Consider the following 27,223-nt stretch of genomic DNA (forward strand, 5'->3'; position numbering starts at 1 on the left):
ATGCCAGATTTAACCACTTGGGTTAAGGTAGTGCCCACCAGATCTCTTCATTTTAAAGGTATCTTTTCCCTTTGTACTTAATACATAACCTGTCAGCTGACACTGTGAGCTTATATGAATATCCTGTTCCCCAACAAACTTACACTCATTGGTTTTAGCATCTATGGAAAATCAGTTATTACAATGATGCTTGCAAAAAGTGATTTTCTAATTCTATTATTCCTTCTGCATTTTTAATCTGGAATTCTTTTGTAAAGAAGAGCTTTCCTCCCTTCCCCTCACTGCCTGCTTTTTTTGAATATCATTATGGACTCATGGATTCCTTTATTTAATGAATTATGGCCCATTACTGTCATTTGTCTTCTTGAAACCAGCTCTTGTGTTGTTTCCATATATCCCCATTAGTCTTTAAATAGTGTCTTTATTTCTGCTACAAGATGGTTTAAGCTCATCTAATATATTTCCTTCTCAAGACCTGGAATCAACAATTTCTCCAAGGAGTACCCATTCCTTTTAATTGCAGATGGTATTTGTCACATCATTTCTCTTCAAAACTTAACAGTGAAGCTTTTTATCTTTATCTGCCTGACTCCTGAATCTATCTCCAAGTTCGTTCCAAACTTGGGCAGGTGAAAAATAAGGTCTTATGTATTAACCCCTCTACTCTTCAATACCTGACCCAGCATAATATAGAATAGGGTTACATCTTTACATATCTATATTGACCCAACAAATTAAAAGAAAATTTATTGAATCATAGTTGATTTACAATGTTGTGTTAGTTTCTGGTGGACACATGATTCAATTATGCATATATATTCTTATTCAGCAATGGAATACCACTCAGCCATAAAAAAAGAATGAAATAATGCAGTTTGCAGCAACATAGATGGACCTAGAGATTATCATATTAAGCGAAATAAGTCAGACAGAGAAAGACAAATATCATATCACTTATATGTGGGATTAACAAATATTTTTTGAATGCTTACTCTGCTAAACAACCCGGATAAGATTTGAAGCAAGACAAGCATAGCCATGGCCTTCCTGTGCTTCCAGTCTAGTGGAGAGGGCAAATATGAATCAGATGACCATACAATATTTAACAAAAATACTGTAAGTGGTCTAAAAATATGCACACTGAGTTCTAGGCATACAACAGGCAGTGTGATATACTCCGGGTTGGGAAAGATTTCCTTAAAAGAGGAACTGAGATCTAAGATCTGAAAAATGGATAGGAATTACTCAGGTCAAGGGGAAGGGGTTTGTGTGTGTTGGGGGAAGTGGTGGTGGTGGCAGAGAGTATGGGAGTAGTGAGTCTGGCAGGTTCTAGACAGGAACTTGGAGAGGAACTTGGAACATTTGAGAAAGCAAAAGAACGTGAGTTCTTTATTCAGTCATAAGCTAGGGTGAGGGACTATGGATGGGGTAGCTGGAAAGCTGGGCATATGCTGACTCCATAGGTCCTTAAGAGCATGTCAAGGGTTTTAGTCTTCATCATCCAAGTCATGGGAAGCCCTTAAAGGGCTTAAGCAGGAGAGAGGCAGAATAAGATCTATATTTTAAAATGAATATTGACGAAGGTAGACAAGATTGGCTGGGATAAGTGTGCATGATAACACTCCAGCTGGAAGGCCTTTGCAGTAGTGCACAGAGAGCAGGCGAGAAAAACGTCCTAGGGTAGGGGCTGTGAAATATCACTGTCACTTCCTGTTGCTGAAGCTAGCACCCACCCATTTTGTGGCTCTCTAAAAACTGCTACAGACAACAAGAAGCCTAGTTAATGGGCTCCTCTCTGAATTCCCCCACCCTCCGCCCTCAACTCCCATGCTCTCTTCCCTTTTTTTCTTTGATATTAAGAAGGGAAACATAAAAGTGAGATGGGAGTTGATAATGGTGAGAGTTTAGGAACATATGGGTACACAAGACCAACAGACAAACATGCTTCAAAAGCCTTCAAAGGCAGGGTGGAGGTCTTTGGAGCAAGAGCAAGAGATGGGATAAGAGCTGGAAATTTGTTTGGATCTTTGCCAGGAAGGAGGAAAGGATGGGCGAGACCTTAAGGGAGGGAAGTGTGTGAGCACAGGGCTGACCTTCGCCCTCCCTTTACTCCAGAAGATCTGAGCTTTTGCCCTCATAAGAGGTAGCACCACCAAAAACCTGGTCTGTGCCAGCCATGGAGAGGTGGAGAATTTTAGCAGTGATAGCTGGGAGGAAGGCAGTCCAAAGAATAACCTCAGTGACTCCTTAAAGCTGCATACAATTTGTAAGCCAAGTGAAAGTATTCTAAAAAAAAAAAAGTTAAAGCTTCCCAATCCCTTTTACAATGTTAGCAAAACTGACACCAAGTCTGACAGACATAGTAAATGGAAAGAGGAAGGAGTAACATAAAAGTTACCATCTTAACTATTTTCAAGTGGACAGTTCAAGTAGTGCTAAGCACATGTACATTGTTGTATAAGCAATCTCCAGAACTCTTTCCATCTTGTGAAACTGAAACTCTGTACCCATTAAACCACTCCCCACCCCTCTCTTCCTCCAGCCCCTGGCAACCACCCCTCTACTTCGACTACTCTAAGTACCTCATGTAAGTGGAATCATACTGTATTTGTCTTTTTGTATCTGGCTTCTTTTATTTACCATAATGTCTTTAAGGTCCATCCATGGTGTACCATAGGTCAGAATATCCTTCCTTTTTAAGGCTGAATAATATTCCATTGTCTGTTTGCCTATCCATTTGTCCTTAATGGACACTTGAGTTACTTCCACTTTTTGGCTAATGTGAAGAATGCTATGAACATGCATGTACAAATAGCTCTTTGAGCCCCTGCTTCAATTCTTTTGCATATATACCCAAAGGTGGGATTGCTGGTTCATATGGTAATTGTATTTTTAATTTTTTTTTTTTTTTTTTGCAGAACTACCAAACTTTTCTCCATTGCAGCTGCAAAAGGATTTCGATTTCTCCAATTTACCAACCTTTGGTAATCCCTGTTTGTTTTTTTAAATGGTAGCCATCCTAAGGGGTGTTTGTGTTTTGGTTTTTTTTAAGGATGTATGTTTGTTGCAGTAATTAGAGTACAGAATAAAAAGAAATGAAAGAAAAAGCAAAAATAAAACTATCTTTAAATGTTTCATTTTAAAATGAAAAAGCATAGGGTTGCTCTGTAAACATAAAAAAAACTTTTGTTTCAAAAATGCAAAGAGATTAATTAATAGAAAAATGAGCAAAGGACAGCACATGAATTTTGCCAGGGATAAAACAAGTAGCCAATAATTACGTGAAACGGTTGGTATCGGGTGTTGAGATAAGGGTGGAAGCCTGCCTAATTCTCTCGCAACTTCCAACTGGTGAGGACACAGGGTGAAGGGGCCTCTTGCAGCTACTACAGCTGGAGGGGTGTCAAAAACACCCTGCCCTGCAAGGACTGTGACCTCAACTGGTTTATCCATTGAATTCAAGAAACCAGAGGCTGCACAGCCAGAGGAAACATTTCTTTCCCTAACACCAAAACCAATGATCTATTTGGAAAGCTCCTCAGAAGATACAGAAAAGAATTGAGCCTTTAAAAAGCTCTAAAAACACAAGTGAAACAGTCAAACTTACACAGTTTGTTTCAGAGATAAGAATGCTGGGAAAGCATTTTGGAAAAGAAGCAAGAATATGAAAGCACTCTGTTCAGACTGCAAAGCCAGACAGCACTTACCCTGCACTCATGTTGGTTATCATGCCGACAGCAAAGCCCCTCACCTGGGGATTCTGAAGGCACGGCAGCTCCCCCTGGAATCTGGAGCTGTGTGACGGTTTTAAAACATGCCCCCCAAATGCTTTGATATACCTCCCGTTAAGAGGTGGGCTCTGTCTCCCTGATGAATCCAGTGGTCTTGTAACTGTTTTCGGCTGATAGAGTCTGGCAGAAGTGATGCTTTGTGGTTTCTGGAAATTGGTCCTGAAAGGCCATGCAGCTTCCCCCCAGTTTTCTTGGACTGCTCACTCTACAGGAGTTGCTTCACTGGGTCCTCGCTCTAGGAACCCAGCGATCATGCTGTGAAAAGCCAAGCTTGGAAGAGGCCAAGTGTTAGTGTGGCTGACAGCCCAGCTGAGCCCAGCCTTGGAGCCATCCCAGCCCAGCTGCCAGACTTGTGAATAAAGATGCCTCCAGGTGATTTCAGCCCTCAGCCTTTCAAGACATTCCCAGCCTTTTGAATCTTCAGAATAAGAGGCCCCAGGCATCATGGAACAGAGACCAACATATGTGCTGTGTCCTATCTGAATTCCTGATTCACAGAACCTGCAGTTGTTGGTCTTTTAAATACCACTAAGTTTGATTTGTTGGGGTGATTTGTTGTGCAACAGTAGATAACGAAATCAAATAGTGAAATTCCTAGCACTACAAAGAAAGTAACTCCAACTACCAGTTAAGACTGTTGATTCACCTGTGTCTAGTAGAAGAATTAGTGGCATTATAGGTGCTTAAAAATCAAAGAACTCAGAATATTCAGCAAGTGATGACTTCCTGGGAATGCTGTCCTTATTCCACAGATAGGTTATTCTTATAGGTGAAACTCCTGATAGGGCTGTGCAGATAGATCATTCTCAGTTTCCCATCAGTGGACGTGTCCTATGACTGTGGGGGGTTTACAGTTGCATTTGATGACAGAGAGGATGTCCTGTATTAGTCCCCCTGTGGGAAAAGGAGATTTGGTCCTAGTGGCTGTGAGCTTCCTCGACCTCAGTCTGAAGGAGAGTATGATGAGCTAGCCCCTCATTGAGGATGTCTTACCTTCTTAAATGCAGGGGTAGACGAAGCTGGGTGGGGTCAGAATAGAGAGCCCTTCTGCTCAGTCCCCACTGAAAGGAGCCCTCTCACAGTTTAATGGAGGAATGCAGCTGATAAACCCTGGGAACCTACAGCAAATACATAGGGTGTCAGATGTTCTATGGATAAACAAACTTTATAAGTACTTTGGATATGACTATTCCTGGCCAGGGATGGAAGGAGGGGATGGTAATCCTGGTGGATCCATTATTAAAACATTTTCCAGTTTTGTCTGGATCTGTTATTGAAAACATAGTAAATCAAATAAGAAGTCAGGAGTAATAAAAATTAATGGGCCTTTGGAAGGATCTTAAGACTAGCTCATGACCATTACCAGATCACAGGTTAGACACTGAATGTGCAGAATTCACTACCAAATAAATTAATAATAATGTAGTATGTAGATATTAAAGGACTGGTATTAAAGAATTTTTCTAATCGTAAGAGCACTATTCTAGCTAAAAATTTACCTCTTTATTATGTAAAATTTTGTTTTGTGGGAGGTAGTAATTAGGTTTGTTTATTTATTTATTTAATGGAGGTACTGGGGATTGAACCCAGGACCTCATGCATGCTAAGTAGGCACTCTACTACTGAGCTATAACCTTCCCCACTACGTAAAAATTTAAACATAAGAGTAGAAAGAATAGTATAGCAAATCCATAATGTTAGTAATTAGCAATCAATGGCCAACGCTATTTCATCCACAGTCTCACCCACTCTTTCCCAGCCTAGCTTATACCCCCTTCATGTCATTTCACTGGACAGTTGTAGTTCTGTCTCTTAAACTGGGGGCCCCAAATAAGTCACATGACATGGGCTCAACCGGGACCTGTTACTTAGAGCCAAACCAAACTAAGTCTAGCCAAAATCAACCTAACCAACCCACAGACCCATAGACCCATGAATGGAAAATAAATATTTGTTGTTGTAAACCACAGAAAGTTTTGAGGTTGTTAGTTAAGCAGTATTATTTGCCAAGAGTTACCTGAAACCTGTAACAAAATGTTAACAGTGGATCTCTTTGGATGGCAGGAATATGGTAGATTTTTCATTTTCCAACTCTACTTTTTGTGTTTTCCACATTTTTACTTTTAACCTATACTATCTTTTAAATTAGAGGGAGAAAACGAACATATTTGAAAAGAAGAATTAGGAGAGAAAACAAAAACAATAGAAATAATGAAGTTGTTTCTTCTTCCTAACTTTATACTTAAACTGGAATAAAATTGTTTCTCTTCTGCAGTGCATTTAAGGTTACAATCAACTAAGCATTGAAAGTTTCATATTGTAAGCATTGTAAAAAAAAATATGACTTCTTAACAACAAAATCATTATGGGCTTGTGTTGGTGCTCTTCTCCTGGAAGGCCTCCCTAATGAACACAGATGCACAGAACTTCTTTCCTCCACGGCCTCTAAACACATGAACCAAACACTTCTACCTTATTCTAACAAACCTTTCCCTTTTTTTAATTATAAAAATAAGGGAAGGAGAAACTAAAGAATCAATATGTTATTCAATTACCAACTAATTAGGGGGAAAGAATTGAAATGTAGCTCTTGCAATATTGAAGCACCCCACCATCTGTCTGTTAATAAGCCATGGTAATACTCTGCCCCATTTTCTTATTTTATGTATCAGTATAAAAAGTTATTTATCAATACAGTCCATGTCTTTTTCCATATATTATCCCAGATTGTCTTCGACTGTAAAAAAGCTGTGTCTTTTATGTGTTTGCCAACTGGATATGTACTGCCATTAAAACACAGCTCCAACAAGGGCACATTTGAAAAAATTAGTGTCAGAAAACATACCGTAATCTGATGTTACTGAAATGTTTTACACTAGCAGCTTTTATTCTTCCATTTTACAATCTCTGTGTCAGAGACATGACTTTTTATTAAAAGTTCAGAGCAAAGTAGCTAGAAATACTTAAATGTATCTATATTGTTTATTTGATAACAAATGTCTGAAGTTTTCTTTCTGCCTAGAGAAAAATGGATTTTGTTTATTTTACCTGTCAAACTGAACAAAAAGAAAACATTGGGTAGATAGTTACTATATGATGTCAAACAAAGGGAATCAGCTTCCTTTCAAGAATTGTTTTTTTTTTAAAAACTTATAACTGGATAGTATGAATTAAATTACTTACACTAATGGCTTAAAAAACAAAATGCTTTACACATACCACACCACCACCCATCATCACCACCACCATCACCACCACCATCACCATCAGTATCACCCAGCACCATCACTACCACCACCATCACCACCACAATCACCCAGCACCACCACTACCACTATCACCACCACCATCACCACTATCACCACCACCATCAAGAAGAAACAGATGCTCCCTTCCCTCTTATAGCCAGGGACAAGAAATTAGATACTACTCCTTTAAATTAACTCTTTGTTTGATTCAACTAGGACAAAATATACGGCACATTCATACAAAAGCGCCCTCCAGTGAAAGAAGTAAATAATGACAAAGGTAATGTATTTTAAATGAGGAATTGCCATGCTAGGCTGCTTTGCCTGTAGGTATAAAACTGATTTATATTCTTACAAATCACAGTCTTAAAACTTCTCTCTTGGCAACTGTGATTACTCTTACGATGCGTAGGGGAATTGTGAAAAGCATTTATCTTGATTCACTTCACAAAATGGTACCAGGAAGAAAGCTGGAAAGTGATGGAGCACACAGGTGGGGAAAATATATGGATAAATACCATAATGTAAGCAATCAGTCCACAGGACACCACAGGGCTATCAACAAATGAAAACCAGAGGAAACTACATTGATCTGTGAATCACTAGTCAGGTTTGATTGCTGATTCAAAGACCTCCCAGATGTGCGTTGGGCAGTTTATTTCAATAATATGGATATCTAGTCCTCTGTGTGAAGACTAGATGTCATTTTACCTCTGTGTGCCAGGTAGGACTCTTAGCCCCCAAACTCACAACTCTAAGAAATAGAGCCTCTTCTGTTTTTCATAGTCCAACTTGATTTCTAACCTGACCTTTATTCTTACTTGTTTGGTCCCATTTAACAGATAAAAATATACCCTCAGTTCTTTCCACGGTTTTCTCAAGGTCTGGGAAGGAGTGGGTGAGGGAGCATGACTTTTGTCTCCTTACCTAAGAGATGACCCTTGTGATGCTCACTGACCTTCCCTCCCTCTCCCCATAGATACAACAGCTCCTTTCTACATTAGGACCAGCCTCAAGGCCCAGAAATCTTTACTAGGCTCTTTCTGAACCTATCTAACCAAATGCCCCCTGAAGCCGTTTCTCTCCAGAGACACTATCAAAGGAAGGTGAAAGTCCCCTCTGCTCTCAGAAGGCAAAGAGATCTCTCAACCTCTTCAGAGCCATTTCCTCCCTGTCCCTAGAAAATTAAAATACTGCCACTTCCCTAAGGATTACTAAACCTAGGATGATTTTCAGGGGAATATGTTGCACATATACAGTGTATTTATTTAACATCGCAGTAGAGGTTTGGGCAAACACATTAATGTTTCTGCAGTAAAATATATGAATATTGACCCTATGTGGATGAATAAAGGGATAGTCTCTCAATGCCCAAGTCAGGTTTGGCCACCAGATACACGTGCTGCAAACTTAAAACTTTGGGTTTCATAATCACAGGAAAAGATTGTGGCTCTGCAGTTGAATTTGAGCAAATTAGATATAAGTATGATGTAACTCCACTACAGTGCAATAGAAAGTCAAAAGAGGAAGGTGCTGCTAAGGGCTCATAAGATTTATAGAGATTTCACGAGGATAAAGCACTTGAACAAAGGCTGGATAACGTGTGGAAATTTGCAAAGATCAGAAAATAAAAGGCATCCCATGTGAGGAATAAAAAGAACTTAACTATACTAAATATCATCTGACATGAGGAAACTGCAAACTATAGCAATACTGAGATGATACTATATATCTATTAGAATGTCTAAAATCCAGAAATCTGAAAATATCAAATTCTGGTGAGAATGTGGAGCAACAGGAAACTCTCCTTCCTTGCTGGTGGAAATGCAAAGTGGTACAGTCACTTTGGAAGACATTTTGGCAGTTTTAAAAAAGCTACACATAGTCTTACCATACAGTTGTGCTTCCAGGTATTTATCTATCTGATTTGAAAGCCTATGTCCTCACAAAAACCAGCATGTCAATGTTTATAGCAGTTTTATTCATAATCCTCCCACACTGGAAGCAACCAAGATGTCCTTCAATAGGTGAATGAGTAAAGAACTTTGGTACATCCAGACAATGGATTATTATTGAGCAATAAAAAGGAATGAGCTATTAAACCACACAAAGACACAGAGTATCCTAAATGCATCTTTCTAAATGAAACTATCTAATCTAAAAAGGCTACACACTGCATAATTCCATTTATATGACATTCTGGAAAAAGCAAAACTATAGAGATAGTAAATAGATCAGTTGAAGCCAGGGGTTCAGGATGGGGAAGGGTTGAACCACTGAAACACAGAGGATTTTTTAGGGCAGTGAAACTATCCTGTGTGGGAGTGTAATGATGGATATATGACATCACACGTTTGGCAAAACTCAAAGAGCTTTTAAAGCACAAAAAGTTAAGCTTAAAGGATGCAAATTAAAAAAAAATTTTCAGCAGTGGCGAGGGTCCCAGGATGGAAGGTAGAATGTGACAAAACAGTCTAACTGCATTACAAATACGTGAAACAACCTCGTTGAAGACAATGAAGGGGGAAGGTGCTGGCCTAAGTAGTTGTGGAAATGGGTGGAGTCTGTAAATGAAAAACAAAAGCAACACTAGTTGACCAAGTGGGATGTGGGTTAACAGTTCTGAAACTACTATTCATGTGTATGAGAATTGAACTGCTAAGTAAATAGACGGCAGATGCCGGGGCCAGGTTTCTCATGGAGTTACAGATAAGCAAGGGGCAAAGGCTAAAATGATCCATTTACTAATGGATTAAAATTGAATAAATCAACGTGAACTTATGTTTATCTTAATATAGCGGCAGATGGTTACACATAGAAACATTGATAGACGTATGCATATATACTGGATAGTATACAAACATATACTTCCTTGCTCTGCCAGCTGAGAAGGCCTATATCCAATAACACCCCAGTGGCAATGAGCACACCTAGCGCCAGCTTTTGGTCTCTAACACCATTCTCCAGTCAAATCCTCTTGGAGAATTCATTGATTCTAGGGCTGAATATGAAGATGAGTCTGGAGCATCTTGCAGTGCCAAAAAGTCAGTAAGTTGAGACATGTCAGAGTGACACAGAGGCCCTCTGGAAGAGCTCCCAATGACAGAAGTTGGAAGAATTTGAGCAGCAAAATGAATGAGGTGGTATTAGATTTTAACTCAACATATAAAATAGATATTCATGAGTCCATACTAGTATACATAAATGAGAAAATGAATAAATGAGAGAGAATAGGCAACTTACCCAAGCAGAAGAATTCCAAATAATTTACGTAGATAACTTTGCCCCCAAGGGGGTATCCTTACGTGTGACTGTATGTAGTGACTCCCTTCCAAAGAATAAAGTATAAAAGGAAAAAAAAAGAGTAACATTATCTCAACCAGGTGATCAGGGTTAATATCAGCAGAGAAAAGTCACATTGACAGCACATACCCTTGATTTGCTGTAACAATGATACTTTACCTCTATTGTCTTCCTCCTGAAAACTAATAACCCACCTAATCATGGGAAAACCATCAGACAAATTCTAATTGAGGGACCTTCTACAAACCTGATCAGTACTCTTCAAAACAGTCAAAGTCATCAAAGAAAGTCTGAGATACTATCACAGCCAAGAGGAGCCTAGGGAGACATGGCAACTAAATGTAGTGGTATCTTGGATGGGATCCTGGAACAGAAAAGAACATTAGGCAAAAACTAAGGAAAGCTGTCTGAATAAAGTATGGACTTTAGTTAATAATAATGTGTCAATATTGGCTCATTAATTATAACAAATGTACCATACTTATATAAGATGTTAATAATAGGGAAAACTGGGTATGCATTTATGGCGCTCTCTGTACTCACTTGGTAAATCTAAAACTGTTCAAAAGTAAAGTTTATTTTTAAAAAGCACATCCCAGCCTTTGAGGCTTGTGTTACTTTGCATTTCTCATTATTGTCATCTACTGTCTTCTTGGCCACACACCCCTATTCAGAGCACTCTCTCACCTGGCTAGTCTTCATTCCAAGATTCTTCATCACCTTAAGGATCTTCAACATTTACGGGGACAACCCCGCAAATCCAACACCATGCCTAACACTTCCTCAACATGTTTAATTCTAATGACCATAGTGCAATTTCTACATCAGCCTCTCGCTTCCAGAGCCATACAGTGCTATATCCATAGTTTGAATTTCTGACCACAGCCTATACCCTCTAATATCCCCATTCACCTCCTTCTTCCATAGTCATAGAATCCCTGGTTTTAGCTTAATACAGAGTGACCTAAAACAAAGACTACACTTCCCAGATTACTTTCTGCTACATGTGGCCCATATGACTAAATTCTGGCCAATGATGTATCACTTTTGTTATGTATCCTTAATGGACAGATCAAGTCCTTGTCTTGTCCTCTTCCTCCTTCATGCTTGTTGAAACATGTATGCAATGGCTGGAGTTCCAACACCCATTTTGGATCATGAGGTAACTATGGGAATGGAAGTGATATATGGCAGAGGTACAAGATAGAAAGTTCCTAGGTCTTAATACTAAAGTGTAACCAACCCAGGTCTGACTGCATCTCTCTGGAACTTTACATGAGAAAGAATTTCAGTCCTGTTTAAATAACTTATTTTGGGTTTTCATCATTCCTAGTTGAACTTACAAATCAGTTCACTCCCTGATTCCATCAACCCCTCACTATACCAGCAGTATAGCAAAATGGTTAAAGAGTAAGAGGTTTGACATTAGAGAGATTTGATTCAATATCTACCTCTACCACCTAATAACTGCCTAATCTCGGGCAATTTACCTAAATGCTATAAGCATTAATTTCCTTATCTATACCTTCCTCATTGTACCTACCTTATGGGATGTTGTGAGGATTTTACTGCATGAGATATATAAGGAATTTAGTAAGCATTACTGTCCTTTGAGAGTCTTGATTTCAGCTCCCATAATGCATCACTTCACCCATTCTAACTGGCATCCTCATTCTCAGCATCCTCGTTTCCTTGTCCTGCTGCTTTGTCTTTCTTGCAAATCCCCACCTTGGTCAATGCAAGTCTTTTCCATGCCCACACAATCATGGATGAACACAATTATGCACATAGGGACCATTACAAATGTATGGTCTCCAGCCTCAGTAGGACCCTGCTGGAGGCTGGGAAATATTTGAAATCTGTGTCTGTCCCTGGGCACATCCATTCCCCCTGTGTTTATGCAACTTTTCACTCTTCTCCTCAAGCCATCCCTAGAGTAAATAAACATGCTTATGCTGCTGCTTCTTTAAAAGAAAAAAAAAATTTTCCCTCAGTCCCATTATTTCTTTACCTAGTACCCTTAATCCTTCTCTTCTCGTCCCAGCTCCTTAAAAGAATAGTCATCACACTACTGCCTAAGGGAAAGGAGCAGATTTGTTGGAGGGATGACCATCAAAATCAGCATGTTCAAAACCTGCACACCATGTGTTCCTCCCTCCTGCTTCCCAGTCAGTCCTGGTCCCCAGCCTGCACCCCTGACTGTGAAACACTGCGTCCACCTTACACATTTCCCTCAAGCTCATGCCAGGATGTTCCTTTCCTTTTCTCACCTGGAATTATCTGTTGGGCACACTCTGTCTTCATTTTTTGCCTGACAAACAGGCCCTCATGTCTCATGAGTCAGCTGGTATTACCTCTTCTTTCAAGCTTTTGTGAAGTCCTGCCCTCTGCCAGGGAAACTATTTTTCCTTTGTATCCCTGCAGTATGCAGATTAAAAATCACCGTTTTAACAGCTGGAACACTTGACTTGTTTACATGTTTGTCTCCGTCCATCGAAGTGTAAATTTCTGTGGGGATTGCTATGATTTGACTTGTTTTTTATACTCGGGGTCCAGCACAGAATCTGGGACATAGTAGGTGTTTAACAAACTGTTGTTTAATGAATGACTAAATCAGTAAAAGAATGAGCAGAGGAACAGAACCTGTAACAATAGCAAATACCTATATGGTGCTTCACGAATTCATTCAACACGTATTTACTGAGCTCCCGCAATATGCCAGCCATTGTTCAGGCAACAGCAGTGAACAAAACAGACAAAATGTATACCCCTGAGAAGGTTACTTTCTAATGAGAAACATAATAAATAAACAATATAAACAATAAACAACATAAAGAATAACTAAGTACATTGTATAGCATGTTAGAAGGTAGTAAGAGCTGTATGGAAAAAAGAAAGAGCAAAGCAAAGAGAGGAAAAGGTTGCAGTAGTGAAGGGGGTGGACAGGGTTGTTCTCATTATGAAAGTGAGATCTGAGCAAAGACTGGAGGGAAATGAGGGGTTTAGATAAGCAGTTACTTGGGGAAGAGCCCCACCCAGGCAGAGGCAAAAGCTAAACCATGGGGCCTAAGATGGGCATGTGCTTTGCATGGTCCAATGAACACAACACAAGGAGGCCAGTGTGGCTGGGGCAGAGGAAGCCACATGGGGAGTCTTAGGAGATGAGGACAGAGGGGCAATGGCAGGTGGAGACAGGCCATGGGAGGCTTTGGAGATTATGATAGAGATTCTGGCTTTTTCTCTGGGTGAAGTCACATGCCATTGGTGGGTTTTGAGTCAAAATGTGATGTGATCAACTTGTGTTAAGAGATGACTTTGGGTACTACATAGACAATGCCTTGTAGGAGGCAAGGGCAGAAACAGGGAGTCCTATAGAAAGTGATTCCAGAAATCCAGGCTGACATGAGGGCCCAGAAGTGGTCAGATTCCGGTGATACTTTCAGAGGAAGACTTTGATGTTGAGTGAGAGAGAGGAGTTGGGGATGAGTCGATGGTTTGGGGCCTGAACTGGAAGGAAGGTGCTGCCCTAAAAGACTTCCCTGTATTAAGTCATCAAATCTCTACACTAAACTGAGGAGGGATGTAGTGCCATTGTTCCCACTTTCAGTGGGGACATTAAGACTCAGAGAGGTTGTCCGGGTCATCCAGCTCATAAGTGACAGAGCCAGGACCCAACCAGGCTGGCTGGTTCCGGAGTCGGTGCTGTCAACCACTGCACCAAGCTTCCCTCCATTAGAGCAGCGTCGTGGATAAAAGGTTCTTAACATTAGGTAAAAATGTGAGAAGACCAAGAATAATTCTCTAAGCTGGGCCAAAACTATTTGGCCTTGAAGTAGAATGTTTGGCACAAGAAAAATAAGAAAGGAGCGGATTCATGGGCAAGATAACACAAAGGAGGCACGGGACATGCTGACAAGGATTCGTGCAGCTTTTAAGAGAGAAGGCAGCAGATCCGAGCCCCCGGCTTTCACGATCTGGTAGTCAAATGCTTACATCATGCCTCTTGAAATTATAAGTACTGAGTACATAACGTCCCCTGGGCACTGGAAGCCAATACTATCTTGCACTAAGTCTTTTCTCTTTAGCAATCAGACTCTCACCTAAATTAACTGAATCCTATTGGCTTTACCTGCTGACACAAGGTACGGCGATATTTTCAAAATGCTACAGCTTGACTCTAGGTACAAATACTCTTTAAGGGTGTTGCAGTTTGTAAAGATGATGGGTTATATGTGCATGTACTGCCTGAACCAGTCCCAGCTGTCAGTGAAAGCCATGGCCACACTCAGCTAGCCGCATAAAAATAAGAGTCCTCTGGCCCTCTCTCTGGGGCAGCCTGGTATAACAGGATGTGGTGAGCCTGTTCCATTGTGATTGCACCTGCTGCAAACGTCTACAGGAGCTTTTGTCCCCACCCCCTTCCCAATCAACACATACCTTACTCCATGTAAAGTAGAAAGAAACAGCCCTTTCTCTCTCTCTTGGACTAGGGAGCCACCTTCTTTTCCACCCTACTCCAATCTGGTGTCTGTATTCTCTGTGCTTATGTTATTTCACATTTTAACCAGTTACTACAAAAGGCTTTTAAATACGTTACCTCATTTAAGCCATACAACAATCCAGCAAGGAGAACTTGTACTCTTACTCTCATTTTATAGATGAAGAAACCAACTCTGAGAAGTTACCTGGCTTGTCCAAGGTCACCTGGCATCTAATATCCATGCCTCACTGCTTCAGATTCAGCCTCCTTTCCATGCCCCCCTCTCCCCCTACACACCCCAGCACACTGCTTCTCTGAATCCTGCAACACATCTCATCCTTGGTCAATCAGTAGCCAGATTGGACCCTTCCATCAGAAGCTCTCGCACATCAGCCTCTTTCTTTCCAGTCAGTCACACACTCTGGCTCCCTTCACCTCACTAATTAACTCATTTATCTCTGCCTTTAGGGTCTCATGCCCCCATCCCACCCCACCCCACCAGGTGACTCTTCTTCAGGTACCACTTTGGTCATACCTCTCCTCTCCCCCAAACCTTTGAATGCTCCCATTTGCCTGGGGAATCAAGGCTGGATGCAGCAGCAGCACGTCCCCTTGTTAGAGCCCTCCTCCCTTCCTGGTCTCATCTCTCTGTATCACCCACAGGATGCCTCACTTTCATTTGGTCTGTTGGCCATTCTCTAAACACTCCTAAAGCAAGGCTTCCCCTGGGCTTCAATTTATTATTTATTTCCACTTAGACCACTTGCCCACTAATCCATCACCCACTTTGATATTCTGTGTATCTTAAACACATGACTCAAATTTAAATGCCTTCACAGCAACACAGATGGACCTAGAGATTATCATACTAAGTAAGCCAGAAAGAGAAAGAAAAATACTATATGATATCACTTATACGTGGAATCTAAAAAAAAAAAAAAGACACAAATGAACTTATTTACAAAACAGGAACAGACTCACAAAACAAACTTATGGTTACTGGGGGAAAGGGAGTGCAGAGGGATAAACTTGGGCGTTCAGGATTTGCAGATACTAACTACTATATATAAGATAGATAAGCAGCAAGTTCCCACTATACAGCACAGGAAACTATATTCAACATCTTATAATAACCTATAATGAAAAAGAGTATGTGTGTGTGTGTGTGTGTATATATATATATATATATACACACACACACATATATATTTCTTTTCATATATATAAATTATATTCCTTGTCATGTATATAAGCTATATTCATATATATAAACTATATTCAATATTCAATATAGTTTATATATAAAAGTTATATATAATATATGTAACTATATTTATAGTTACATACATTATATATATTAACTATATTCAATATCTTGTGATAACCTATAATGAAAAAGAATATGAAAAGGTATACGTGTGTGTATATAGGTGTGTGTGTATGTGTGTATATATATATAACTGAATTACTATGCTGTACACCAGAAACAAACACAACGTTGTAAATCGACTATACTTCAATTAAACACAAAAAACAAAAAAATTTAAATGCCTTCATGAAGCCTTCCTTGCTTGCTAAGTGCCAGGACTTTCACTTATATGGTATCTATCACTTACTGTCCCAGTAACATAATCGCCTTTGCCAGTCTGGGAGCTCCAACCTGCGGGATGTCCCAACTGGATGGTAGGTATCTTTGTACTTTGTATCACACAAGCTCTGAACATAGCAGTTGTACAACAAATGTATAACATGCTTTGGTTAAATGAGTATTCAGATTAAAAACCACCTATCTATGCAAACATATGCAGTTAGATTCCAAAATGAAGGACTCACACACATATATATGTAACACCACAAATTTATTATAACACACAACAACCAAACCCAAACTTTGACAGTATCTACAGAGTTTCCCACTGTCTTAAAAACTTAACAGAAAAAAGGGATATTGAAGAAATATAACCTCACAATCTTACAATTTATGGCACAATGCAGTCTGCTCAGTTAAAAATTCTACTCAATTTAAGACTGTAAATTGGAAATGCCCCATAGATACTTAAAATTTTATTTTTATATTTATTTATAATATACATGTAAGTTCCAAAGGATTTATAGAACTTTATGTCATAAACCAGGTTTTGTAGCTGGGCTTTTATTTGTTAGGTAAGCAAACTCAAAGGCAACGAGGTCCTGAAAAGTGGATGAATCCCCAGCAGAAACTCCTTTAACAACACAATGCCTATCCAGTCCTACACCAAGTGATACCCATCCTGATCTGCTGATGTTCGTAGGGAGTTACTTCTACCAGCTGTGATCTCTTTTCGTGTAGCCCTCTAGCTCTCCACCTCCAGTCACAGAATGTAGAATGCGGCTGTACCACGTGTTGCTGCTAGTTCAGAGGCACCTCAAACATTTTAAAGACTATGAGAAGAGGTTGTTCAGCATAGGTCAGAAAGTATGCAAGAAAAGAAATCAAACTCTCCTGTTTCATCTTCTTTTATTTTTGCTTCCTTTTGGTTTTTGCCCAAAAAGTCTCTGGGTCTTTGGCAATTGTACGTATGTGTGATAGCATTCGCCTTACCTCCCCGTATTACTACAGGTTGGATCCAAAGAGCCAAAACAGGAAAACACTGAGGGAACCCTGAGATCTCAGAGAGAAAATTAGAACTTCTCTTTCTTTTATCTTTGCTTTCATGTTCTTTTTTATTTATTTAAAAAAATGAAATTCTCCCCATTTATCAACCCTTATCTTCTCACACTGTAAGCAAGTGAAATCACTAAAGGTCACTTAATGGCAAATAACCTTATGAATTTGGTGAGTGTGAAGAGAAAAGGCCGTGGTAGAGACTAATGGATTAGGAGGGAGACACCTAACACTGGGAGTTTACAGTTAGTACAATTAAGTATCACTGTGTGTTACACAGTAACTGGGGTACTAATTGCTTAAAGTTATACAAGTATAAGGAGTCCTTCAAAATCAAGAATAAATATAACAAGAAAAAAAGGCAATGAGGAAAAATTCAGGAACATCAATATTGCTGCTTCTTGGGCAAAACTCTACTGATGAGTAGTTGGGTTCTCCAACAAGAAAACATGAGAAGAGAATTTCAGAAAATAGCCAATTATAAAGAAATGAAAGCTACACAAATGAATGTCCATCTTTCGTTATATACTTTATAAGTTTGAAAAAAAGATATGCAGGCTGCTAATTAATTCCTAATTCTGGAAGATATTTTTTCAAGCAGTGAATCTGTAATAATTATTATGTAGTCTCTCACACTCTCTTTCTTTATGAGAGAGATCCCTGTAACTAAATCTCCCTTGGATAATCTCTGTGCCACCACGTGCCTCCAGTTACTTCACAAGCCACTCTCATCCATCTCTGGAAACTGTGTATAACGAATACTGAGTGGTCTAAAAACCATTTAATGTGTGCTAATGATATGAACATTTATACATCCAATCAATGTATATTTAACCAAGATAATCCTTTAAACCATGACAATACGAGAAAGTGACATTACAATACTACAGACAACAGATTTTTTTCCACTGAACCATGGAATACTGTTTCCACTGACAAATTCATCTCTTTACAGAAATACACGAAGTTTACTGTAAAACAGGAATAGCAACGTGTTTGTTAAGCCATCAGAACAATCCATCGTTTTCAAAATATTAACTTAACCTTAGTTTCAAGTGCACCCATGTACTAACCTAAAGGATCATTACTTTTAAAGTTTACCCAACAAAAGTGTTGTGAAGAAGTCTTACAAGCAGAACTGGTGCCAGCCTACCCAAGAGATCCAGCACAAATTATTGTTAGTGATTTTAAATGATAACTGATCAAAACTTCACTAACGTTCATCCACATTAGCTCTTTAGAATGGGAATTTAACTCTAGAGTAAATATGGTGTTTTCTGAATATAGTCAACAAGCAACAAAGCCAGAGTCCACAGTTAGAGGTTTCCAGACCTAGCAGAAGGAATCTATTGTACGGAATGGACATTTGTCCATGCTCAAAATATCTAATGATATTTTTCATCTATACTGGACTTCTTTGAAGACTACTGTACTGTTTCATATCCTTCTTTCATTCTAAAAAAAATGTATTAAATAAAACTTTTAGATTAGGTTTAAAAGCATCTGAAAAACTGGCTGCTTCAGGCTCTAATTATCAGAAGACTTTACTATCTGGGAGCTTTGGGCTCTCAAATATCAGAAACCCCAATAACTTATCATAAAAATACAAGATCTTGATTTTGAAAAATATATAAAATGCACTGCACATGGAAATATCTCGATTGTCAAGGAAGACAAGATATCAGTCTAATTCATAGACTTACGTTGTGCTTGAATTTCAGTGATCTTTGTTTTTGCAGATTCCATTTTTCACGGTTTTGGGTAGCCTCTGACCTTTGGTGTAAGCACGGTACCAAAAATGGAGAAAGAGCAGCAGAAAGATGCACCCGTAACTCATAATGACGTATAGAAAGACGGGAAACTGGTAGTTGCAATCCTCCATGAAAAAGAACTGGCCTATGTGGATGGTGATAATAACGAACTGGACCTAACAGATGAAAGAATGAAAAGTATTGTTCAGAGATGAAGAGTCACAATGGAGCAATTATTTAATGCATTCTTTGCCTGCTTATGTTTAAACACTCTCCAGCCACATCTAGCCTACTGTTGGACAGGGAATTTAATCTTTCAGTCTAGCCTCCATGGGAGTGATAGTGGGTGGAACACTGTCAAAAATGCAGATGGGAATTTGAGACTAGTATTCAGTCCCAACAAAGTGCACAGCTCCAGGGGGTGCTATGTAAATGTCCCTGAGCAGAGCAGCGCTGCAGCTCTTTCCAACTCAGAAAACCATCAGTTTCTGACTTGAGTTTTTGACTGATGAAATGCACACACCCCTTTATGGCCTAATTTTCTAGGACAGTTTTGATTTCAAACATTCTATCCTGTTGATAGACCAGATATTCTATTTGGGGAGAAATAAAAACATTTTAATTAGAGACCCGTTAATTTTGTAGGAGCCAAAGCATCTCTGAGTCCTCATATCTGCCACCTATTCTAGATAAAAATATGTCACAGACAAAATTATGTCCCATCTGCCAACTGCAGCAGAGAATCTGCAAGGGGTGAGTGAGCATTGGTGACCCTCCTAGCGATGCCCAAGGGCTGTGTGATCCAGAATGTTCTACACAGTCTTAAGAGGGACATGTTCTGGGCTCATGTCCAGATTTTCTGGACATCTTTTTTCTCATAATTAAAAGGCAATGTGTTCTGTAGAAACTTTAGAAAAGTAAAAATCTATACCTAAAAATAAATTACAATTACCCACAATCCATTCTGTTATAACCATAGTTAAGATTTTCACCTAGTTTCTATTATCATCATCATCAGCTTTCCTTGCATTATCTTAAGGCATGTTTAGGACATTCCTGTGCAGTGACTACAACTATTCCTCTCATTTTTGCAGATGAGGAAATCTTAGGAAACCTAAGCAATATCTTCAACATTCTCTGCAGGTATGTTTGTGTACAATCAAAATGTTTGAAATAATAATGAACAAACATCTATCCTTTTTTTATGTAAGTATTTTCTCACATTATGAAAAAGTTTTTACAACATTTAAGAATATGTTAAGTGAAAAAAGCATAATACAAAATTCTATATGCAATATAATACAAATCATGCAAAAAGCATACACACATATGCATAGAGGAGAAAATCCAAATGTGAATGAAATAAATCAGCCCTGATTATCCCTCAGTGGCAGAATTATGTTTGCTTTTCTTTCTCTTTGCTTATCTCATTTCACCACAATGAGCATATATTACTTTACAATCACAAAAAAAAATTAAAAAGAAAGGAATTGTGAAATATTTCCATGACTTCATAATATTTTAAAGTAGGAATTTAAATAATTTATTTCACCATTTCCTTATGGTTGATTATTTAGGGTGTTGTCACTTTTGGATACAATAAACAACCCTGCAAGGATATGCTATGATATTGATTTAACATCCTGATACACTAAAACCTCACTCTCTCATCTGGGAGAACACACCATATGAATATGCTGGATTTCATTTAACAAGTTACAGAATTTTAATAGAAATTAAGCTTCAACAGGCTATCTACACCTAAATCCATACTTTCTCTTTAGTATTGCTGGCAGAATATGACACTAATTTATTACAGACTGTAAGTCTGGAAATACGAGAATCATAGAATTCTTATCTTAACAGAAGGCAAAATTTAAAGCAAATCATCATCTCCAATCCATGGTTACTCTTCAAAAAAATTGCATGCCATGTATTTTTAGGATTCATGCTTGGAAAGTATTATTAGCTCTAAATTGAGTGCCTCTGCTCCCTTGAACACTGTTTACTTGAGGACAGTATTTAAACTGATGTTATCAGAAAAAGACACTTAGAGAGAAATCGTAAATAATTTTCATGACTTTGTAATATTCCAAAATAGAAATTAAAATAACATATTTAGCCACTTCTTTATAGTTGGTAGTTTAGGGTGTTTTCAACTCTTTCAGTATATATATGACACTACCACTCTACACCTTTAATCCCCACAGTACTTTTACTATTTGGTACAAAAACAGGCTTATAATTGTTATTACTAGATAGGCAGCCCTACAGGAAGGCTCCTAAGTCCCTCAAAGTTACGTTCCCTCAGGGTCATTTAGCTCTAGAATATGGAATTTCTAACTTCTAATTTAATATTATGCCTGTTGAGGTTTACATAACTTTGAGATTATTTTGACCATAAATATATTTATTTTATATAAATGCATAAAATAGTATAAAATGGTATAAAGAAACACATGCTGGCTTAATTGACTGAGCCTCCTGGTTACTAAATGTGCTTTTATTTCAATAAAGTTCTTGACAAACTTCACATAATACAGAAAAGGTGATGACAGCCTGCCATGTGGGGCCAGACACTTTATATCACTATGTTTTGTAAACCTTGTATTTTATTTAGTTAGTATCCTCATTGATAAGGAAGACAAGTGACTCCAGTTTAGTTTCATATCTGGTTTTAAAGAAAATTCGTTACTCACAAGCTGTAATGATGTCAAATATTTTTTCCACCACAGATATTTCTGGTAGGCTGGTCCCAGCGCACACAGTCCATAGTAGGAATACATAACTACATGTACAGCTGTATTCAGAAAGGCATGGAATGTTCCCAAACCACCTGGAAAAAAAAAAAGGTGGTAAAATGGGGGCACTGCTCCTTAAAATGAGATGTATTTTAATCTAAACTCAGGTTTTAGTATAATTTCTTTAATTTTAGCAGGAAGAAAAATATATATATGAAATATCACTCTTGTTAAACAGCCATCAAATTAGACAGAGCTGGATAATACATTCATTTACTAAAATATAAAATACAAATCTTAAAAAATAAATTTAGCAAGTCTTTGTTCTGTTATAGCTTAACCTTAAGATGATCTTATGATTTAGATTTACTTTAACAAATTGAATTACCTTTTAAATATAATATACTGCTAAATAATAGTAATTAAATTCATTTTAGTGATGATTAACATATCTAAAGCACACGAAGTACGTTAATCTTAAGTGTATAACTTGATGATTATTTCTATATAACCAGACACCTATGTAACCACCACCAAATTCAAGATACAGAACATTTCTGACACTACAATAGGTTCCCATGTGCCCTCTCCAACAATATGCCCCTCCCAATGGAACTTTTATTCTGACTTCCATCATCAACTATTAGTTTTGCTTGTTATAAAACTTCATATAAAGAGAATTACACAAGATGTATTCCTTGTGGCTACCTCCTTTCCATAAACATACTGTGTTTAAGATTCATCTGTCTTGGTGTGTGTGTTAGTAGATTGCTATTTTACTGCTGTGTAGTATTACATGATATGAATGCATAATAACGTATTTGCCCATTCTCCTATTAAAAGACATTTGAGTTGTTTCCAACTGGGATTATTATAAATAAAGCCACAAGAATATTTTTCTACATGTCATTATGTGGAATCAAATTCAATTTTTGCACTCTCCATAATTTTCAATAAATATTTTTAGTGCCACAAAATTTTGGCAGTAAAACCACTGGCTGTTCATCAACTAATGAATTAGTTGACAGTGGAGGAAAAAAAACAAGGCTCTTCCCTAAGATGCACAGTCTAGAAGAATCTTCATTCTTTAGTGTAGCCTCATTCAGCTTAGTAATGTCGACCTGGAATTTAAATTTTTCTCTAAAATATTCTGTTTTCTTTATTCTAGAATTCTTTAATTTTAGAAATAAAGCAAAACCTCACAAATGTGCCTGCTTATGTTAGAGGAAGGACTGAATTCATGAACACTGAGTTATAGAAAGCTTAAAGCAAAATACAAACTTATTACTTTGAATATAGTCTAAGAAGAAATGTCATAAAAACTGCTTCATAGTAGAAATAGTTATTTTTAAAAAACCGTTCATAATTGCAGCAATGCTAGATACTTCTAAATACTACCACTGCTAAAGTACCCCCTTAAAAGAACCTAATTTAAATAATTACTTTTAAGTAGTTTAACTATTCCCCTAAAGTCTCATTTATGCTATACTGCGCTTCATAAACTTGCCTCCCCTGAATAGAGTAAATTCACATTTCAGCTAATCTGTTAATTATCACAAATTTCAAGTCAGAAAAAACTGAATTAATGAAGCTTATTAACAACTTCCCAGCCTATTATTTACATTTGGATTTGTCTTATTTCCCAAAAGAAACTTGAATAAGTAAGTGTGGTGTGAAAACACCTTTTCTAGGGTAATTTAAAAATAGAAAAGTTGTCTATTTCTGATAGTTTAGGAATCAAACTGCTTAACATGGGGACAAGCCAAACACCTCAAGTCCATTGCTGTCTCACAATTACATACACACAGGAAATCTATTTCACGCTTGATAATGAACTACATCAGATAGAGCCTTTCTCACTAAGACACTTCTCCCATTTTTGGTAGAAGAGTTCTATTTTCCACTCAGAAAGTCTCACCATTTAAATATTCTAAAATAAGGTCTTATGAACAGGAATTTAAGAAAGCACTAATGTAGCTAAGAGTGTTTAGTAAGGCTTACTGATCAAAATAAGCTATCAAATAAAATTAACTTACTTATTTTCTCTAGTAATGATACTTATTTCTAATTTTTTCATATTTAAATTTTTTTTAGGGGCGGAGGTAATTAGATTTATTTATTTATTTTAATGGAGGTTCTGGGGATTGAGCCCATGACCCTGTGCATGCTAAGCACGCACTCTACCACTTAGCTATACCCTCCTGCCTTAATAATGAATATTTTCTTAGTTATTTTAATGTTTATTCACAGAACAATCACATTTTAATAAGTAATGCTTTTCATATCTTCTTTGGAAGGATTTTCTAATAAAGTATTTTCTAAGCTTACTTTCTTCTTTATAACAGTTCTGAAAAGCAAACACCTCAGAATGAATTATAATTAGTACCATCACATTTTACTCCTTTGGTTTGGAAAAAATAAAGGAACCACCTGTGTAATTATCACAATTCTCCGTATCTCTGGAAGGGAATACATACATAATTAATATAAAAACCTGCCACAAAAATATTTTCATCATATTCAAAAGAAAATCTGGCTTGCTATTATCCCAGAGAGGAAGACAATAGGCAAACAGGAAATTAAATACCAGATAGAGATCAGCTGTGCTCAAGTTTCTAAAAGGACAGTTTAAACTGGACAGTTTCATTCTAGGAATGAAAGCCAATGCCACACCACACTTCTGGAAATACTCAAGTCTTGTTGTTGTGCTTGTCACTGAACAGACATCAGGTGTACAAGTGTTTACTAGCGTCCACATGAGACTGAATAGAAGTGCCAACTTATGGAACACATGAGAGAGAAGAAAACATAATTTTCTACTATTTGCAATTTCTAAAGCAGAAGGGGGATCAAGATGTAGACAATGAACCCATTGCAAAGTGCTTTATGTCCATGAACATGGTAACACTGAAAACTTGAGGCATAGTATATGTTTAAATGTTCATCACTGAAAACATCGCTTGTTTTTGAAATGGAAGCCAGACTAACAATGTACTCAAAGATAGAAATCAGAAAAATGCTCAACTCTATTCTTCAAACAAAATTTATTTTTCCCATTGTAGAACTAACAGATAGTCAAACTAGAAAAATTAGAAAATACAGAGATGGATAAAGAAGGAGAGGGAGACCACTTTTGTCTCAGTTATTTATAAATCACTGTATTTATGGTTATTATCTTCCTATAGATATTTTATTTATTTTTATTTTTCAGTGTTATAATAGAATATTCTGGTCTTATGAAAGAAATCTGAATAAATAAATTATAAGGATGTGAAAGCACCTTGTCTAGCATACTTTAAAAACAGAATAGTCAGAATAGGCATCTATCTCTGAAAATTTAGGAGTCAGGCTGCTTAACAGAAGATGAGTTAAATGCCTCTCAATAGCATTTGCATTTCACAATTATACACACAAGACGTCACAACTATTCTATTATTGGATGTTTAGGTATCTTCTAATTTTCACCAACAGAAATAAGGTGTCAAAGAACATCACTGTTGGAAGAACTTGAGAGGCACAATATGCAAGTGAGAGAAAAAAAACATAGAAAGTAAAGATAAGTAAAAAAATGGAGATTAAATAATATAACTACCTTTGATCTGTGAAATGGATACAAATGGGACTATCCTGTTATAATGTGAGTTCAATTTTTAAATTAACATATGTACATTATAAGAAAAACAGCTACATTTACTTTAAAAAATTCTCCACAGATAAATGCCAATTTAGGGCAAGGAGATACCTCACATACTGGAAAATCCTACGTCCTTAGGCCATGGTAGGGACAGCCATTTTGGCTCCCTGAGGTTCTGGCTTATCCATGTCCCCGCATACACAGAGACATGCAGATTTTCCCTCCATGCGTAGGGAGTCTAAAACTCAAGCAGGAGTTTCTCAGTTGTGGTTTCTCTTCTCTTTGTCTTGCAAAGTCAGAATGCCTGATTGATGTGAGCTATTCACAGAAATGTCCAAGCATTCATTGCCTAGTATGGGTTGCAGGCCTACGCGAAGCCTTCTTAAACGTAAGAAACTGGCACAAATAAATGCCCCAACTAACCTTTGCTAATAAGATAACAATATATCCTTGAGGATATCCCTTATTTAAACTTTATGGATAGGGTAAGATTACTTACCTGCTTGTTATCTCATATTCTAGATGTTCAGAAGCATAAAACCAAAACTAATTAAAGACCCTTCTTGCCAAGCTTTTGAGTTAAACTACATTTGACCTAAAACACAGTATCAAGACATCCTTTAATATGGGAAAGTGCTTGGTGAGGGGGGAACAACCTCAATCTGACCCATCTTCTTTAAAGTAAATAAATAATATAAAGAAAATCAAGTTGTTATGGAGATGGGATGTGTATCAGTTTTTGGAAATTTGGAAACAAAGAAGACCCAGAACTTGAGATAAATACTGTAACTTCCTGGAAACATACGAGGAATAGTTATCTAACTATATTCCTATAAACCCAAGGTTTTTACATTTTTATTTGTTTATTATTTATTTATTGAAAGAAATTTACTACTACTCTATAGGAAAATAATAAAATCCAATCAAAACAACTAAAGGATATGTGTAGAAGCCTATACCCAAAGTTCATGCACATTTAAGAGTGTGGGGTGGGGGAGGGATCTAGTTTGGAGTACTATGTTTATGTCTCAGATAATTAATGAAAGTCAGAAGTTTGATTAAAGTAATTCTTTGACGTTTTGAGATTCTTTTAAATCACAGTTAAGAACAGAATTTATGCTTACAGCATACAGAAATATTATCATTTATAACACATGATCCCAACTCTCCCTTGGCTACCTGCAGCAAATTTGACTCCAAACCACCAGGTCCATGGCATGATGGTATGATGGAAGACATGCAGGAAAGTCACTTGACTATTTTTCTTACGTAGAACAAAAAAGATCTGAAATAATTTAAAGAAAATCAAGTTCATATAAAACCATGCAATAATTTATCTAGTGTTACAAAGTGAAAACTATTTCATGTTGTAATGTGCTTTGAAAGAATTGGCTTATAGAAGGCTTACAGAAGCTGCTGATTCTTTAAGGGGCAGCTCAAAAGCGAATTAGTAGGAGAGAACTTAGGTATGATGCTTAGTCAAGGAAGAACCAATCAACGGGTTAAAAAAATATTATGTAGACTTAAAATCAAAGGTACAAAGTGAAGAATATGACCAAAAATTACTGAAAAAATGTTACTGGTAAAAAAATTCTGTGAATTTTGACATATATGGGAAAGCAGAGATGTTT

The 27,223-nt window shown here is 37.5% G+C and overlaps 1 protein-coding gene across 1 annotated transcript in view; it reads right to left on the reverse strand.

The window, feature by feature from the left end:
* Positions 1 to 16,662: 16,662 nt before the first annotated feature.
* ELOVL7 (ELOVL fatty acid elongase 7) overlaps positions 16,663 to 27,223 on the reverse strand; it is a 70,495-nt gene continuing 59,934 nt past the window's right edge. The window contains exons 6-8 of the mRNA XM_032472785.1: positions 26,772 to 26,877; positions 21,917 to 22,053; positions 16,663 to 19,393 (exon numbers count right to left, since the gene is read on the reverse strand). Of these exons, the coding sequence (XP_032328676.1) occupies positions 19,184 to 19,393; positions 21,917 to 22,053; positions 26,772 to 26,877 (453 nt within the window). The 3' untranslated portion in view covers positions 16,663 to 19,183. The remainder of the gene's footprint in view (positions 19,394 to 21,916; positions 22,054 to 26,771; positions 26,878 to 27,223) is intronic.

Source organism: Camelus ferus, chromosome 3, assembly GCF_009834535.1.
Source record: "Camelus ferus isolate YT-003-E chromosome 3, BCGSAC_Cfer_1.0, whole genome shotgun sequence".
NCBI classification, from domain to species: Eukaryota; Metazoa; Chordata; class Mammalia; order Artiodactyla; family Camelidae; genus Camelus; species Camelus ferus.